Here is a 17,690-nt window from a genome sequence, read left to right on the forward strand (position 1 = left end):
GAGCATCCCTAATCCGAAAATCCGAAATCCAAAGTGCTCTGAAATCTGTAACTTTTTGAGGGCCAACATGAGATGGTGCAAGTGGAAAATTCCACATCTACCCTCATGTGAAGGGTAGCAGGCAAAACTTTGTTTTATACACAAAATTTAAAAATATTGACTAAAATTATCTTTAAGCTATGTGTATAAGGTGTATATGAAACATAAAAGAGCATTGTGTTTAGATTTGGGTCCTATACCCAGGATATCTCATTAACGTAGACACAAATATTCCAAAACCCAAAAACATCCCAAATCCGAAACATTTTTGTTCCTAAGCACTTCAGATAAGGGATATTTGACCTGTGTATTATATTTGAACTGTAAAAATTATTCAGATAGTCTGGTATATATACCAGATAGTCTGGTATCTTCCTACTAAACTACTCACAAGGAGTTATCTGGGTCTTACGTATTTTTTCAATATCTAATTTTTTTTTAACTAACGGTATTTGTTTTGTCAAGTACCACAGCATACCAACCAAAGATAAATCTATCATTTCACACTTTGTGTGGTTATTGCTTTCTGAGGCAAAAAAAAAAAAAAAAAGGACCAGAGTAAGAGCTAATCAATTTTAGGCTAAGTTTATGTCAGCTTAATGCAATTCTAGGCTTACTGTGGTCAATGGCCAAGCTCTGAGTGAGGAAACCAAATTCCTAAGAATACAGCCCTAAATTTATAAGGGGAACCTTCAAACTTAAATATTTCAATGTTAATAATACATGCAATGTAACTAGCATTTATAGTCTTATCAGGTTCAGCTTCTACTAATTCTTTTGGTCAAGGCATGGGATGGGAACAGGATGTTAAGGGAAGGTAGGCTAGGAAAGGACCCAGTTTACTATATCTGTGGTCAGTTATTATACTAACCCTTTGAGCACTTAAGATTTCCATAACTAAGTATAGAAAGTCAGTCATGTACTGAGTTAGAGTTATATATTAAACAAATGAAATGTAGTCTCAAACCTGTAGAAAATTGCCTTGTATAGACATAAGCAATAATATATAAAAATCCTTGGTTAATGTAAAGCACTTTGGCAGTATTAAAAAAAGCAATAGAAAATTATCCTGTAGGAATGGAATGGGACAGATACAGCACACATTAAACTTCAGGAGGGGGAAAATGCTTCATGGCTGACTGCAAAGTTCTCATGCAATATTTACCGGAATGAGGGATATTTTAAGTCGTCTTCTTCTATAATTATATAAACCCCTTAACAGTCTGGAGTAACAGTCCGGAGTAAGTACAGCATTTTCATTTGGTACAGAAAATCATTTTAAAGAGAAACAAGTAGGAGCTCCTTTTCCTCCTTCATGCATAAAACCCTTTAACCGGGTAGCTTCCATTCCGTGTGGGAGACACAAAACAAACAAAAAACAAAATTGCTTTGGTACCCGTAGGAAAACAAAGAAAGTAGCTGAGTCCAGTAAGCACCTCACAAGTTCCTCAAGATCACCCCAGAGGGAAGGATCCCCGACCGGAAAGAGTCGGATTGCCCTCACAGGAAGGGCAAGCCACTCTGGAGCTCCCGGACGCGAATGCCACCACAGAGTTCTAAAACGGTTGCCAGAGTGTCGGCCGTCAGTTAGCTCCTCCCCCTCCTTCCTAGCGGTAGCTAGGCAACCGTTGGCCCCCTGGGAGAGCTGAGGCCCAGCCACTGCGTTAGTGCCTCTGGCGGCGAACAGCAAGCGCTGCAGGACCCTCTCACGGTTTTTGCCCTCCCCTCTCTCCACCCCCTTCTCCCCCCGCCCACCCCTTCGCCACTTCGGCTCCTCCCTCTTCTCTCTCTCCTCTCTCTGTCTCTCTCTCTCTCACTCTCTCTCTCTTCCTCCTCCGCCTCCTCAGCCTTCTCAGCTCTAGGGCTAGAATATCTATGGGTCGAAACGTGATGCGATGAATCCGAGAGAGACCGAAACTGGGACGAGGAGTGCGGCGGAAGCGGCGGGACTCCTGGGCATGGGGGCTTCACCACAATAGAGGCAGCGCCCCCACCCGCCCCCGCCAGCCCCTCTGGAGCGAAACCCCCAAACCCACTCGGGAAAAGGATGGCGGCAGCACCTACCCAGATCGAAGCCGGTGGGTAGCTGTGTCCAGGGGGTTAAGGGTGTGGGGGCTTAGCGCGACTGCTGTCAGTTTCTTTTGAAAAAGCTTCTATTTCTCTTCTTTGCCTCCTTCTCAACCTCTTTTTCCCCCCCTCTTCCTCAGAGCTGTATTACCTGATCGCTAGGTTCTTGCAGTCCGGACCCTGCAACAAATCCGCTCAGGTGAGGGAGAGAAGGAGATCTGGGAGTCGTGGGTCCCAATGGGGAAATCGAGGCAGTGGGGTGAGCAGTTCCTCTGAGGGTGAGGGAAAGGCCGGCCTTGACTAGTCCTACCGTCAGCGGCTGGGTTTTAAGTGGGGAGGGAGGAATGGGTTGATGGCCCGAGCTGCTCCTCATATTCGTGTTTCCCTTTTGCTCAGGTGCTAGTGCAGGAGCTCGAGGAGCATCAGGTACGGAGCCCCTTTGGGAAGGGGTGGGGAGGGTTGGGGTGAGACTGGAGGAAGGGGAGGGCAAGTCAGGGGCGGAGGACAGGGGCCGGGGAGGGAGGCTTCGATCTGGGAACCCATAGCTGTTGTCACCGGGGTGAACCGGTTTCTTCCCTCAAAAGGGGCGGACAACGCTGGGGTCTTAACTCGCCCCCTCTTTATGCTTGTGGAAGCGTTTTTTCAGTATTTCCTCCTCCTCTGCCGCCCTCCCCGCCCCCCGCCCCCCCACTAGCTCTGAGGCAATAGCTATCGGGCCAAGAGAAATAAAGACGCCAAAGGGTCGAGGACCAGGATCCAGGCTGGGTTCTGTTGATGGGGAGCTGAGGCTTTACCTTCATCATTTGTCCCCCCTTCCCCTTTATTTTCCTCTGGCCCCCAGCTGATTCCGCGCCGCTTAGATTGGGAGGGGAAAGAGCACCGAAGAAGCTTTGAGGATCTGGTGAGTAAAGTTTTAATTTCAACTTAACCCAACTCTTTCTCCACTCCCTCCCCACCTTGTACCCCCAACTCGCCCTCGACCTCTCAGCCAGCTCGGCTCTAGAGCTCAGTGCGGAGCCAAAGAACGACTGCTGCTTCCCCCCTCCCTGCCAGTCGGAGAAAGGGTACCTTCCCTCCCCATGGCCTAGCTTGTTTCCACCCGAAAACTTTGAAGAATGTGAGTTGGTTATCAGAGGTGCCGTGTTGTGGATTATGAATATGTTACAAACATCGGGGAAGGCCCATTGTACAGGGAAAAGGGAGAGGAACCAGGAGGTTATCTTGGGGCACGTACCAAGGACTGACGCTGGCCAATGACAGCGTTGGTAACAGCCCGGAGTTCCGGATTAGTGGAAGAAAACTGGTTTCTGGTTGGTCCTGGCCTGAAATACGGGAACTGGGGCCAGGCTTTTTTTTTTTTTTTTTTTTTCCTTCGGTGCGGGGTGGAGGGGGGGGCGGGTAGAGAAGGGGCTCTGGAGGGGAGTTAAGGGACCTGGGACCGGGAAAAACCCCATAATTAAAAATAATAAGGACCATCGAGCCAATTCCAAAATTTGCCAGTTTTACATTGTGTACTACGGAATAAAAGGATAATTGTTATATATTTCAGATTTTAGAAAATATCTCATCATCAGTACATCTCATTTGTATATATGCATTATCACTAAAAAAAACTATGAATAATGACCTTTTTGAGAATTGTTGAATCACAATTTTGGGTTTACAAGGAGACAACAATGGACATTTTAGAATAGAACATACTTTAGTAAAGGACCAAAGGTATTGTGTTGGCTGTGTTGTTTCTCCTGCAAATGTAATTCATAGTATAAATGTACCTTCTGTTCAGCATTGACACACAAAAAAGGTGATCCTTTTTATTTTGAGGGGGATATATTCCCTTGTGTTAGCCACTGCCATGGTGCACTGGAGGGTAATGAAAGGAGAAAGGGATGTTACTAAAATCAGAATTCAGCTTCCTTTCCTTTAAATAAGATCCAAGTGGAGGAAAATCAGACAAAGTTAAAGTTGGAGCAGTATGGTAGACTCTAAATATAAATAAAATGATTTAAAATTTGCTTGCAATAACACTATATTTAAATTGCTTTAGTGTTTGATATTCTTTTTATTAAATTACAACAGTGATGCCACATTAATTATTATCGAATCTACTGACTAAATTTTTTCCTTAAATTTTGTGAATCACAGAAGATAGTACAATAATTGTGATAAAGGTAAATTTGACCATTTGTACTATTAATGGTAACAATTTTTCAGGTGGATAAAAATTATTTTTGAAAAACTGCATGTATTAATAGGTTATTTAATTTATAGTCAGACTTTTTGTTGGACTCAAGTCCTTCCCTCCCCTCCAAAAAAGGCAAAAACAACAGTGCCTACTAATATATGTTTTAACACTTAATGAATGACTGATAGGATTTTGTAGATATAGTTTTGATACTGAGGTATGTTGAAATGTTTTGTGTTACATTTTTCCTTTCACAGCCTATATGCATCTCTGCAAGGAGGACCATTTTTTAGCAAGTAGCAAAAGGAGACTTAAAGGAAAAAGCTTTTCTGAAACTAACTTGACAGTGATAAACAATACATGAATATTATAGTAATTAAAAGTCTCCTTACCACAAATAAACCCAGAAACCTCAGTTTAATGGACTTTATACTCCCCGCCTTATTTTGTGAAGGCATATTTTTACATAATTGTTATGAGTTTCTATTTTGCACATTATATTTTTCTTAACACTTTTACATATACTTACCTGTGTATTTGAATAGTCATCATTTTTTTAATGGTAAGAAAAAATTCAGTCGTATTTAAGATGCTGTGATTGAAAACAACTTCCAGTTTTTCACTAATATCTTTGCATGGTTAGGTTTTCTTTTTCTGTTTTCTTACACCCCCGCTCCCCTGTTATTTTCCTGGACTTTATTCCCTAAAGTGGAGTTATCAGATCAAAGGGGCTCATGAATTTTATAGCTCTTCTCATATATTGTAAGATTGCTTTCCAGAAGATTGTACTAATTTATAATGTCACTATCTAGGTACTTAGAATGAGTTTTTTTATAGTTTAAATCTTTTGGTGGCGTTAATAGGTGAGAATAGTTCCTAGTTAAGTAGCTTTTTTATTAGTGAGGCTTAACCTTTTAACAATTTTTTAAATTGTTAATCCATTTATATATCCTTTCATGTACTTGATTTTAACCTTTTATCTTTTTAATTGACTGTTTTCTGTTTTATATTTTCTTAGACATTGCTTTTTTGTTTTTATTTTTTTTTGAGACAAAGTCTTACTCTGTTGCCCAGGCTAGAGTGAGTGCTGTGGCATCAGCCTAGCTCACAGCAACCTCAAACTCCTGGGCTCAAGCAATCCTCCTGCCTCAGCCTCCCGAGTAGCTGGGACTACAGGCATGTGCCACCATGCCCGGCTAATTTTTTCTATATATATTTTTAGCTGTCCATATAATTTCTATTTTTAGTAGAGATGGGTCTCGCTCTTGCTCAGGCTGGTCTCGAACTCCTGACCTCAAGCGATCCTCCTGCCTCGGCCTCCCAGAGTGCTAGGATTACAGACGTGAGCCACCGTGCCCGGCCTTAGACATTGTTTTATGTACAAAGATAATTTGTTCTATTGTGTGAACATTATCTGTAGATAAGTAGTAGTGTACCTTTTTTGTTTTTCATTTACTTTTTATATTTTCCATACTAGAAAAGGAGACTCCTTTTATTTTCCATACTGGGATCCAGATTTTCTAGGGATAATACTTTTTGATACCATGGTATGTGAAGTCAAATGTCTGTTTTCTACCTATGGATTTCTTTGTAAGGGAAGATGGAGCAGGGTTGAGTGAGAATTTGAACAGACTGTAGTTAGCTGAGAACTGAGTGTGTAGTGTTAGATTGATTGCTAGACTCATCAGTTGTATTGTTGGTTAAAATTATTTCACATCTGATCTCTGATTTTGAGTGGCTTCATTGTGGAAGAGATGGGATGTTTTTTCTTGGGGTAGGTACTTTTTAAAGTGCTATTAGAAAAATTGATTTATACAGTGGTCTTTGACTTAGGTACATATTTTGAGTTGAAATTTAGTATTAATAAAGTATTAGTAAAGTATCAATAAATAGTATAATCTTGATTTATCTGGCTTATTAAGTTGTATAACAGTGCTTCAAACTTAAGGTATACTGGGGTATGAAAAGGAAAGAATACAAATGTATAATGAAGTACAGGACTATAAACAAGGATATCAACGTACTGAATTGGGTTGCATAGCTACATATATTGCATATTTGAAACAAAAATCCTGCCTTTCTGTTTGTATGTTTACTTTCATTTGAATTGATCATCTGTAATGCTTAACTTGATTTATCTAGAAGAATATTAAGGTAACGATAAATCGGATTTCTTCAACACCTTATTACTATTGTTGATATTACAGATTCTAGAAATTCCCCCTTTTTTTCTGAAATGGACATATGATTTAGTGTTTTACTTGTAATTTGGAACAGAAGGGAAGATGCTTGTTTGTTAAAGCTACTGGCGGGCAAGTATTGACATCTCTAAATCTGAAGTGTCTTTAAATGAAATATGTCTGTACATGAAATTTTTTTGTCAATTTATGTTGAACTATAAGGTTGCTTTTTAATATGGCATTCAAAATAAAACATTCTGAATTAATTTTTCAGAATTTTAACTAATGATAGAGGGAGAATTTTGAAGTTGTGATTGTTTCTGAAATTTGATCTGGTCATTTCTCTTTATTTTCTGCTTCCTAGTTAACTGTTATGGACAGCATAGTAGAATTAAATTTTCATCTTAAGGTAGATAATTTAAATGATTACAGGTGTCCTTTCATTTGTGGTGATCCTATTGAATTGTTGGATATTTTATTGCTTGCTTCTTGAAGCTTTATTGTGGTCAACACACACAGCAATGTATGTGCATGTGTGTGATTAAATAAACAGTTTTTGTTAATATATAAATTTTATATATTGAAATGATGATTTGGAAACTTTTTAAAAGGCACATTATAAGCTTTTTAAATCACTTTAAGGGGACTTTTTTCATAAGACTGAACCAAAGCCATAAATATCTTTAGGTGTGGTATATACTTTTACATTTATTCAACATTTTTCATCCATAGAACTGAAAGCACCAGTTAGTGCTTACATTTGGAATGACATAGATAATATTCCCCTCATTTTATACACAAAATACTTGAAGTAATTTTATGCTATTTTTAAAAAAAAAATTCTATGCAGATTATGTCTTTAAAAAGAAACATGCATCTATGATGATACATGTTATTACAAGAACTTGCGTCTGCATATAACACATTCAGGTTTAAAAGTGTTTTCACATCATCTCATTTTATTCTCACCAACTACTTTAAAACACTGTATTTGAATACCTGATATACCTGTATTCTTTTCTTACTTTAGCTGTTGTTCTCTAATTACTAGTAATAGCTTAATGCTTTGAGTACTAGTAGGATAGTTACTGCATCTCTAAGTGTGGAAGCAGTTGAAGCATGTGTGATTTGTTAACTGCCATGTGGCCACACAGCCATAGATGCAACAGAATGCATCATGAGAAACCAAAAAGCATGTGCTGCCCAACTCCAGTGCAGTGTAGTATGCATATAATGCTAGCTGAAAGGTCTTATGATAGAGAGCAGTCAGTATCCAGAAGCCAGTATTCTTGACTGCTGAACTTGCTTGAGCTGCGTGTATACTCTTGCTCTTTGAAACATATTGGCTTCAGCTATTTGTCTAGATCCTTGGCCTTTTTATTCCCCCACACTTGTGGCTCTAGGAACATACTTTCAATGATTAAGATCCTTTTGGATATTTATCATTAATCTTAGGAATACTCGTATCTCAGTACAAATGAGATGATACTATAAATGTGAAGAGAGCTGCCATTAGGGAGTAAGAATTTGGATTTGGTGAATTTGCCTTACAAAATTTTGTTCCCAAAGCATCTTTGTCACATTTGAATATTAGTTTTAGTTTGCTTTGTTTTTGTTTTGCTACTGATATTGATTACTTATTGATTAATAAACATTTTCTTTTTGGTTGGGACAAAATAGTAATCTAAAGACAATTTAGTGTTTGTGTCATAATTTAGAGATGCCCTTGTTTGACATTTCTTACATGGAATTTTGTGGATAATAGAAACGACCCGAGATTTAGTGTGAAAGATAGCCTTTACTAGCTCAGTGACACTAGGCAAGTTACTTAATCTCTCAGAGATTCAATTTCTTCATTTATAAAATGAAAATCCCTACCTGTTGTGGTGTGGACCAAATGAGTTAAATGTGAAACAGTACAATTTGTTGGTTGTAAATGCTGTGCAACTGAATTGTTTACTACATTTTAAAATTAGGACAGAGAGGCTGAATGACTAGCATGGAAATCTGGAGAACCATGACTCTAGAATTTATGTTTTCTTAGCTATCTAATTATCACCTCCTAATTTTCCTAACATTTTTATGAGATAAGGGGCATATAAAACAGTTGTATTAAAAAAAGGGTATTTAAAATGTGAGTGTCAGAATCAAACCTAAAAGGAGTGTTTTGAAATGTGTCTGTGTTAACTCACACAAAAAAGGAATGTATGCCAAAAGATATTTAGTGTCATTCGCATTTTTATGAATGCCAGACAAGTAATTCAGTATGATACTGGTGTAGTATTTACACTTTTTTAAAACTGGGAGATATAGTGTGATTCTTTCAGATGTCTTATTTCAGGGATTTTCAACCCTTATGATTTATCTTACACTGAATTTATTTTCTATGTATTATTGATAATTATTTCCTTGTATTTTAAGTTACCTTGTTTAAGATATTTTCTCATGCCCTTTAGTATCTGTCATGGTGCTTTTTAGTTAGGTGCCCTTCAATTATTTTTTCATTTTTTTTAACTTTTGTTAGAAGCATGATGCAGATTTATTTAATCTACTAGATGGTAATAAGTTCTCTTATTGGAACTCTCTCTACTGAGCAACTTCTGGAATGTGGCTGGGTGCTCTGTCCTTGTCTTGATTTCATCTGCCCTCAGGTTTATAATACTTTTTAGTGCTTTCTTGAGGTAGTATAAACCAGAGAATACTTGAGCCTAGGAGGGTTGCTCTGGCTCTTTCCTGAGGCAATCTTAAAACTAATGAACAGAAAAAGAAATTCTCTGCATAATGATTAACTTGTTCAAAGAAGAGTGATAAGAAATCTTAACATTTTGTAGCCCACTCTGCTAACCAGTGCTGTGACTAGAGAAAGGCCTGCTTATTCTCTTTCCCTTTCTGCCACATTTTCCCCCTTTCCTCCTTTAAATTCAGCAGACATTAAAACCCAACACTTAAATTATAAAGGTGTAGTATCAGATTATTGTAGAAATTTATATTTTACTGAACAGTATCAAGAAGAAAAACTACTGATAAATATTTGTGTTTTCTTCCATCTTGTTTTTTTGTGCAAATATTTGTATTTTTTTTTTCCTTCAAAATCAGATGATGTTCTGGACAGAGTTTTTCATTTTTTTAAACAGCATTATGGGGGAGCATTTAAGCATTGAGGAGCTATTATGTGCTTAGTCACTGTGTAAAGTGTTTACTGGGTTAGGGTGCCTTTCTTTTTACTTGGAACACCCTCTGTTCCCGTTTGTCTGTCTTGTGAACTTTTCACTTGTCCTTCAAGTGTGAAATTGGACATGAACCCTTACCTCCAGGCAAAATTAGGAACTGTACTTCTTTGCTTCCTTAGCTGTCTGTACTAGCCTCTGGGCACTTGCAGCTTTGATTTGTTTGTATTTATTAGTTTCCTCCACTGAGACTATGGGTTCCCTTAGGGCAGCAGTTTAATCTTCTTTCCATTGCATCCCTATACTTTAAATGTCTCTTACATGCTTGAGTGAATGATTTTGTTTTTGTCCTAACCAAATCATATGAGATAGTTATTATTACTCCCTTTTTTACAGATGAGGAAGCTCAGGTTTGGAGAGGCTAAGTAACTTTGCCCAAGGTCACGTTAAGCAGCAACTGGGGATTCTGGAAAGGTTCAAATTTAAGTCTTTCTACTGTATCATACTACCAGGAAAGAGTAACAGCTAGTACATTTTAGAGCCTGACTGATCTAGGCTGTCAGACTTCAAAGTACCATGCTTATCTCTATACTACATTTATATTGATATATTGAAAGCACTGCACTATTTTTCAAAATCCATTTTATTTTCTGTCCTTAAGGATCAAAAGATTACGTGACTAACTTTTGTATGTGCCTATTTCATCTTCCCCCTCCAAAAAAAATTAAAAATCCCTGGCAAAATGTTTCATTTTACTTCTTGAGCATGTGATCTCAGTTTGATTCTTCATTTTACCTCTGAAGCCATGGTGTTAGTTAGAAAACAAACACACGCAATTCTGTTATGTTTGTTTTTTAGAGTTGCTTGTCAGATCCTATTATCTCTAAAAGCCAGGGTAAAAAGAATATTCTTGCCATCTGAAAATTAGTATTTCAAATGTAGCTCTTGGTGCAGGCCTGGCCTCCTGAGATTAGCTACCTTTTACATTTTATTCAGTGCCCAGCTGGATTCCTTTTAACTAATTATGATGAGTAGGATCATCCCAGTGAGCTCTCTCTTCTTCTCAGTTGTCATAATGATTCTGAAGTGTGGTAATTTGGTTGTTAGATTTGCTCTTTAGGTTAGCCAATCTTCATATCACGAAGGTTTATATTCTAGAGTTCATTTAATTTATTTCAGTTTATTCAGATTTATAGTTTTCATCTCTTTGCAGCCTTTGTGTTAATTATCTCTATCTTTATAATTTTTCAACTGCCTTAATAGGACAGTAGTAGAAAGAGCAGTGGGCAGAGAGACCCAGATTCCTTTCTGTTCATTGTGACAATTGGACAAGGCATTTCATTTGTCTGGATCTGTTTTCCTTTCTGTAAGCTGTAGAGTTAGGTTGATTATACATAAAGATCCTTTTGATTCAAAGATTCTATAATTTAACTCCTTAGAGCTGTTTTACAGAATAATATGTAAATTTGTATTATACTCTTAAATTTTGTTTTTAGAGAATGCTTTTCTTCTGTAGATCTTAAAGCATTTAAGTGTTAGTAGTTAGCCATTATATTCCAGAGAGAGAATTGTAGTTAAATGACTGAGATTAGAATGTTTGAACTTTAATCAAAAAGAGTGATTTATTATATTACGTTATGAATTTTGTAGAATATTTTAAAGTACATACTTTAAAATTACATTTTATGAACTGTTACATTTACACATAACTTTAATATAGAATTATTAAAAAATATTTAAAAAAGTAACTACCCAGGGTAGATAATAAGAGTTCTTGTATCTAAAAAGATCACCTTTAATAAGTTCCAGCTTTAATCAAAAGCACATGGATTCAAGTAAACATTTAACTATCACTTACAAGACCTAAAGTTTGATTTAGAAGAAACTTTTTTTAATAAGAACTATACCAATGTAGACTGGAAGCCTGCTAATGTTTAAAGGAGAAGGTAGTATGTTTATACTCAAAAGATTGTTTTTGCCATTATTTTGATAGAATGTATGTATCTCTAGTACTTTGTAGTAATCATTTATTGGTTTTAGATAAAAAGACTTTTTGAAGGGGACCACTTGGAAACTGAGCTATTTTTGTTGTATAGGGTGAAAATCAAACTTCTGGAATTTATTTACTTATCATACAAAACTTCAAGGGGGAGAAGTTAGGAGTAGATAAGTCTTGTTTTAGTTGATGAATATACAGACTCATTTATAACCACTAGTGATTCTGTGTTTTTGAATTATTATTGAGGAATTGATAAAAAAATTTTATATAATTTGCTGAAAGTAAGACATCATTGTTTCTGTAAAATGATGTAGCCAAGGGGCTTAAGATGTCAGTTTAAAATGTAATTCTCACAGATTTTCTATAAGAGAGTAATTATAAAAGTTGTAATTAGGGAAACTCCCATTTTCTGGATTATATATGCTAGGTATGTTGCATTTCTAGGGTAGTCGGTCAGTTTTTATAACAAGTGAATAACTATTGAGTTGGTCAGGGGATGAAGAAAAGAAACTTGCCAGTAAAGACAACCACCACCCTATGTAAAGCTCCTCATATAGCATTTACTTGATGAAAAAGTAATGGCTGGTATTAAAAAGTCCCATATATCCAAGACAGTGTTGGGGCAAAAAGGCATAAGCTGTTATAGATGTTAATGTGAAGTACCTTAAAGGTTTTTTTTCTTTCAGATACATATTTTTGAGGATACTAACTAAATTTGCATGTAGGCAAATTTCAGAAATGCTCTAATGTGGCAGGTATGAATTATAAACTAGTATTTTTGGATATCAGTTTCTGATAATAAGATATGTTTTTTAGATTGAATTATCAGCTGCTTTTAACTTTAGTAGAACCTCTATATTTTACTGAAATATAGTTCTACATAGTTATTTGCTTGGGGAAATAAACGAAAGATGTACAAAATAATTGAAAGAATTTGCCTAATCCTTTGTCCTGATCTAGAAACTAAACCTTTTAGATGCAAATCTGAAATAATCCAGTTGCCATTCTTCCTGAGCATCATGACAGTTGCCCAGGCCTCAGTTAGTTTGGTAGGTTAAAATTGTTTTTTGAAGGAGCTTACAAAATATAATTGGTGAGAAATGATTTTTAAAAAATAATAATTACAGTAGAATCACTTATATTCCTACAATTCTAAATATAAGTTAGACTGTAGTTCTTTGACTTGCGTTTCTTAGGAAAATAAAAAAGGTACCCTGATATGAGAATCTGAGATTTTTCCTCCAAGAATTCTTATAATAACATTAATTATAGTTAGACTTTACTTTGATTTTTATTTATTCATTCTACAAATATTTATCTAGTCCCGCCTTATTCCAGGTATTTTTTTTTTTTTGGTGTTAGGAATATAGCAGTGAAGGAAATACACAAAATCTCTTCTTTCATGTTGATGACCAGGGTTGATTTATAAAATTATTCTTTTGTGTTGTATTGTTATTATTGACCTGGTGGTAATACTGTTATTAATGTGTGTCCTATTTGATGGTACAGATATACATATATGTGTGTGTGTGTGTGTGTGTGTAAAATTGTAGCACTTAGAAATACTAATACTATTGATGTGTGTCTACTTTGATGTAGACATACGTATTATTATATTCTTTTTGCCTAAGGATTTTTAATATTCTGGAATTCTCTGTTTACTCTTTTAATAATTAGGTATTTATAAAATACATCAGGGATTTGAACATTAGCTTAGATTAAAAAATAGAACACAGTTTTTGTTTTTGTTGTTTTATTGTCTCATTCTTATGTTAGCTCAAGTCCAGAAATTTACTTGTGTTTCTTTTTAAAAACGCCTTATGTTTCAAGGAATTTTGGCTGCAGGGCTCAGTTATTTAGTGTGTTGTATTTATAAAATTGTTAATCTGATACCCTTTTGAAAACAAGTTAACTTTTATAGGAAAAACAATTCTGTTTTATTGGGTGAGAGTTTGGTGCAAGTAGTACCTTTCATTTGTATTCTTACTATTTGTATAAAATCTAGTCTTCTGATTTTTGATCAGTTCATCATCACTACTGAATAAATCAAGCGGTAGAGAGTTTACCTGTCACCTGTGTGCTTTTGATTTTGGCATGCTTACTTTTGCTACTTTGTAGCACTTATAAGATTAATGCCTAAGCATATGATTTAATCAAGACATGTAAAAGTAAGTTAGATTGCCATGCCATTTAAATGTTAGGTGTTATATCATTTAAATGTGCTTATTTTGTGACTGTTTCTTACGTTTTGTTCGGTTATTAAATATTTAAAATTTTATTTTTCTGCTGGGCGTGCTGGCTCACACCTGTAATCCTAGCACTTTAAGAGCCAAGGTGGGATGATCTCTTGAGACCAGGAGTTCAAGATCAGTCTGAACAGTATAGGGAGATCCTGTCTTTACGGAAAATACAAAATTTAGCTGAGTGTGGTGGTGCATGCCATAGTCCCAGCTACTCAGGAGGCTGAAATTAAAGGATTGATTGAGCTCCGGAGTTTGAGATTGCAGTGAGCTATGATGACACCACTGCACTCTAGCCCAGGGCAACAGAGTGAGACCCCTATCTCAAAAAGAAAATTATTTTTCTGATTCCATATTTTAAAATTGTATTTTGTTCCATGGTGGAACAGTTTGCGATGGGATAGATTTTTTAAACAAAATAAATAGTTTTTTCCCTGTGTTTTATTTATGCTTTTTAGGTGGCAGCCAATGCACACATTCCTCCAGACTACCTCCTTAAAATTTGTGAGCGGATTGGTCCCTTACTTGATAAGGAGATCCCTCAGAGTGTTCCTGGGGTACAGACATTACTAGGTGTCGGTCGGCAGTCTCTGTTACGGGATGCCAAAGGTGAGATTTTCAGATTTTAGAACTGTGATATCAGAGGAAGGAGTAGAGAGCAGCTTATTTTTAAGTTGAGTAAATGTTCCCATGCTTTTCTAAATACTAATTTTTTTCTAGTTTTTTAATCTTACCACTGTGGTTTTTATTTTCTTAGTGTACAAGTAAATTTTTAAAGACTTAAAAAGCAGCCGTTTTTTGGTAAAACAGTGGCCATCATAGAGGTGAAGAATAAAAAATCCCTTTGTAATCATGGAATAGAGATCTGAAAGATTGCTGCTTTGATTAATACAGTATACACACTTAAAAGATTCTGTCATTACATTATAATGTTCTTACTCTGTTGGTCTTGATAATATCATCCTAATATTGTACATTTCATAATAGGTAAATAAAAATTATATGTAAACTTTTTATAATTGAAAATATTTAAACAAAAATATCAACCTGTCAGTGACTATTAAATAATAGTTTACTCAACTAGTTTTCAGTTTGCTTAACAGATATTTTTCCCAAGTTTTACATGGAACCCCAATATGTAAAACATATAAAGTAGTGTTTTGTAAACATAAAAATGTGAAATTAGGCATTAGGAATGCCTCTTGAATTAATAAATGCTTCAGGTATAGCAACCCATTTTTTTATTAACATAGTATTTTCAAAAACCGTAATGCACAAAGATAAATAGTTGTATAAATGATGATACCAGGTTTTAAGCATCTCATTTTATAATTTATGGAAAGTTTTCAATTTAGTTAATTTGTAAGCTTTCAATAGGATAGTAGAATCTTTTTGTTTCAAAGCCAAATTATTAATAATATTTAATATTTGCTTGAATTTTTTGACCTAAACATAAAAGTGAGACAAAAAACAATTTATACTTAGTTATCATCTGATATGCAGTGTTGTTACCTATTATGGCATAGCTGGCAAATACTCCACAACATGAGCATACACCGAAATATAAATGTGCCTGAATTTTTTTCCCTGGCATGCTTGTGCTATGGTTGTGTCCTTTCTTATACAGTTTTATATGAGTAGACATGCATAAGCCTATCAAGAAGGACTGATTTAAACTTAAAACCATATTAACCTGTGACATATTTACATAAGATTCAAACGTGTGTAATAAAAGGTTTAGTTCAAGGCCAGCACAGAAATAAAATATCCTGATGATATGTTAGGGTGTTGGTGTTTACTAGTCATAATTTAGTTTATAACATGTTTAAATATATACAATTATTTTGTTGTGGTTTTAATAGTTAAAAATATATTCCAACAAATGAAATTGAAATCTGATATTTGCCTCTGAGACACAGTTGAATAACACTACTCTATTCCTTAACTAACTTTTTTGGTCTTTTTATATAGACTGTAAGAGTACACTATGGAATGGGTCTGCTTTTGCAGCTCTACATAGAGGCAGACCTCCAGAACTACCTGTAAATTATGTGAAACCTCCAAATGTGGGTGAGTAAAATCCAGTGTGACTTATAAACATATTCTTTTTTTTTTTAATTTTTTAATTTTTTTTTGAGCTCTGTTGCCTGGGCTAGAGTGCCGTGGCGTCAAGCTCACAGCAACCTCAAACTTCTAGGCTTAAGCAATCCTTCTTCCTCTGCCTCCCAAGTAGCTGGGACTACAAGCATGTGCCACCATGCCTGGCTAATTTTTTTTTTCTATATATTTTTAGCTGTCCAGCTAATTTCTTTCTATTTTTAGTAGAGATGGGATCTTGCTCTTGCTCAGGTTGGTCTCGAACTCCTGACCTCAAGCGATCCTCCCGCCTTGGCCTCCCAGAGTGCTAGGATTACAGGCATTAGCTACCGCGCCTGGCCTATATAAACATATTCTTTATTCCTTCCTTCCTGAACTCATTAGTACCCAAAAATATGTACTAGAATTAAATTTGAAATATAAACAAGCTGTTATATTCTTGAGGAGTTTCGTAGTTGGCCCAGATTTTTAAAACATTTTTACTTAATGCAAATATAATCATGGTTTTGTAAAAGTTGACCTTTTTTTCTTTTTCATTTCTTTCTTTCTTAGCAGAAGCATTTCTTTTTTTATATAGTACAGGTGTTTTTTAGCCATATGGTTGTCTATTTACATGTGTATGTGCTGAGTTTCTCAAAGATTTTACAGGGAACTATGTAAAGATAGCTTTCAGAAGGAAACAAAAGTACATCCTGCTTATATCTGTTTGCCAAAATTATAATGATGTTATACATTTTTGTATGTCTTTATTAAGACAAAAAGTCATCATTCTGGTTCTAGTTTACTGAAAGTCAAATGTCCCATTCAGATTATTCTTGGGACATCTATGGCCAGACTATTATGAAGAAATGTTAATTCCCAAAGAGATCTAGGTACAAAATCATTTATATCAAAGTTAGCTCTCACAAAGTATGTGCAAAACAAAGGTCCTCCTCTACTCCCCTATATTCTCAATCTTCTAAAAATTATTTTATATAGTGCCTAGTGCCTACAGAATATACCTTAAAATTTGAAAGAGATGAATTTCAAATAGAAAAATAAGAATACTTTTTAAAAAGGAGTACTGTTTTATACAACAGCTTATAGAGCTTACTTACCCCCAGCAGTTAAATAAATTGACGCTACAAATAATTTTAAAAGATATTTAGACAAAGTCACTGATTAAATGTTCATAAAGCTTATTAAGAGAAATTGGATACTCTGGAGTATATTGCTAATAATACTCTTCCATAGCCTGGATGTTACTTGGAAAAGTTGGCTACTGGATCGGGTCTAATTAGATATGACACTGCTAATAATTTTTTTTCACTTTCAGAGGTAGTTTATCTATCAGAATTTAATTAACTAATTGAATTGAGATAGCTTTTGTTATTCATACATTTATGTTCAAAGATAAAATATTTTTAGCTGTACTGTTAACATTATTTTGTAATGCTTTATACTTCATTGGTCATGTGTGAAATGTTGAAAAGCAGCCTTTAGAGTGTTAGATACTCAGGTTTTCTTTATCCTCTCTTCCCTTCTCTTTCTTTTTTTTCCTTTTAACTGAGCATACATTTTCAAACTTCTGCTGGTTTTGTATAGTAAACTCTTTACACTCACATGAAGCAGTTTGTTATTCTTTTAGTAACTGCTTGGGAATTGTAGTGCCCCTGGCATTGCTTGCTTGTTTGATTGATTGATTTATACATGCCATAGAATTTTTTTCCAATTCAT

General features: G+C 35.5%; 1 protein-coding gene across 1 annotated transcript in view; it reads left to right on the forward strand.

The window, feature by feature from the left end:
* Positions 1-2,086: 2,086 nt before the first annotated feature.
* BRWD3 (bromodomain and WD repeat domain containing 3) overlaps positions 2,087-17,690 on the forward strand; it is a 122,987-nt gene continuing 107,383 nt past the window's right edge. The window contains exons 1-6 of the mRNA XM_069464369.1: positions 2,087-2,117; positions 2,247-2,305; positions 2,503-2,532; positions 2,948-3,007; positions 14,336-14,486; positions 15,849-15,947. Coding sequence (XP_069320470.1) covers positions 2,087-2,117; positions 2,247-2,305; positions 2,503-2,532; positions 2,948-3,007; positions 14,336-14,486; positions 15,849-15,947 — 430 coding nt within the window. The remainder of the gene's footprint in view (positions 2,118-2,246; positions 2,306-2,502; positions 2,533-2,947; positions 3,008-14,335; positions 14,487-15,848; positions 15,948-17,690) is intronic.

The sequence above is a fragment of the Eulemur rufifrons genome, chromosome 30 (genome assembly GCF_041146395.1).
Source record: "Eulemur rufifrons isolate Redbay chromosome 30, OSU_ERuf_1, whole genome shotgun sequence".
In the NCBI taxonomy this organism is placed as follows: domain Eukaryota; kingdom Metazoa; phylum Chordata; class Mammalia; order Primates; family Lemuridae; genus Eulemur; species Eulemur rufifrons.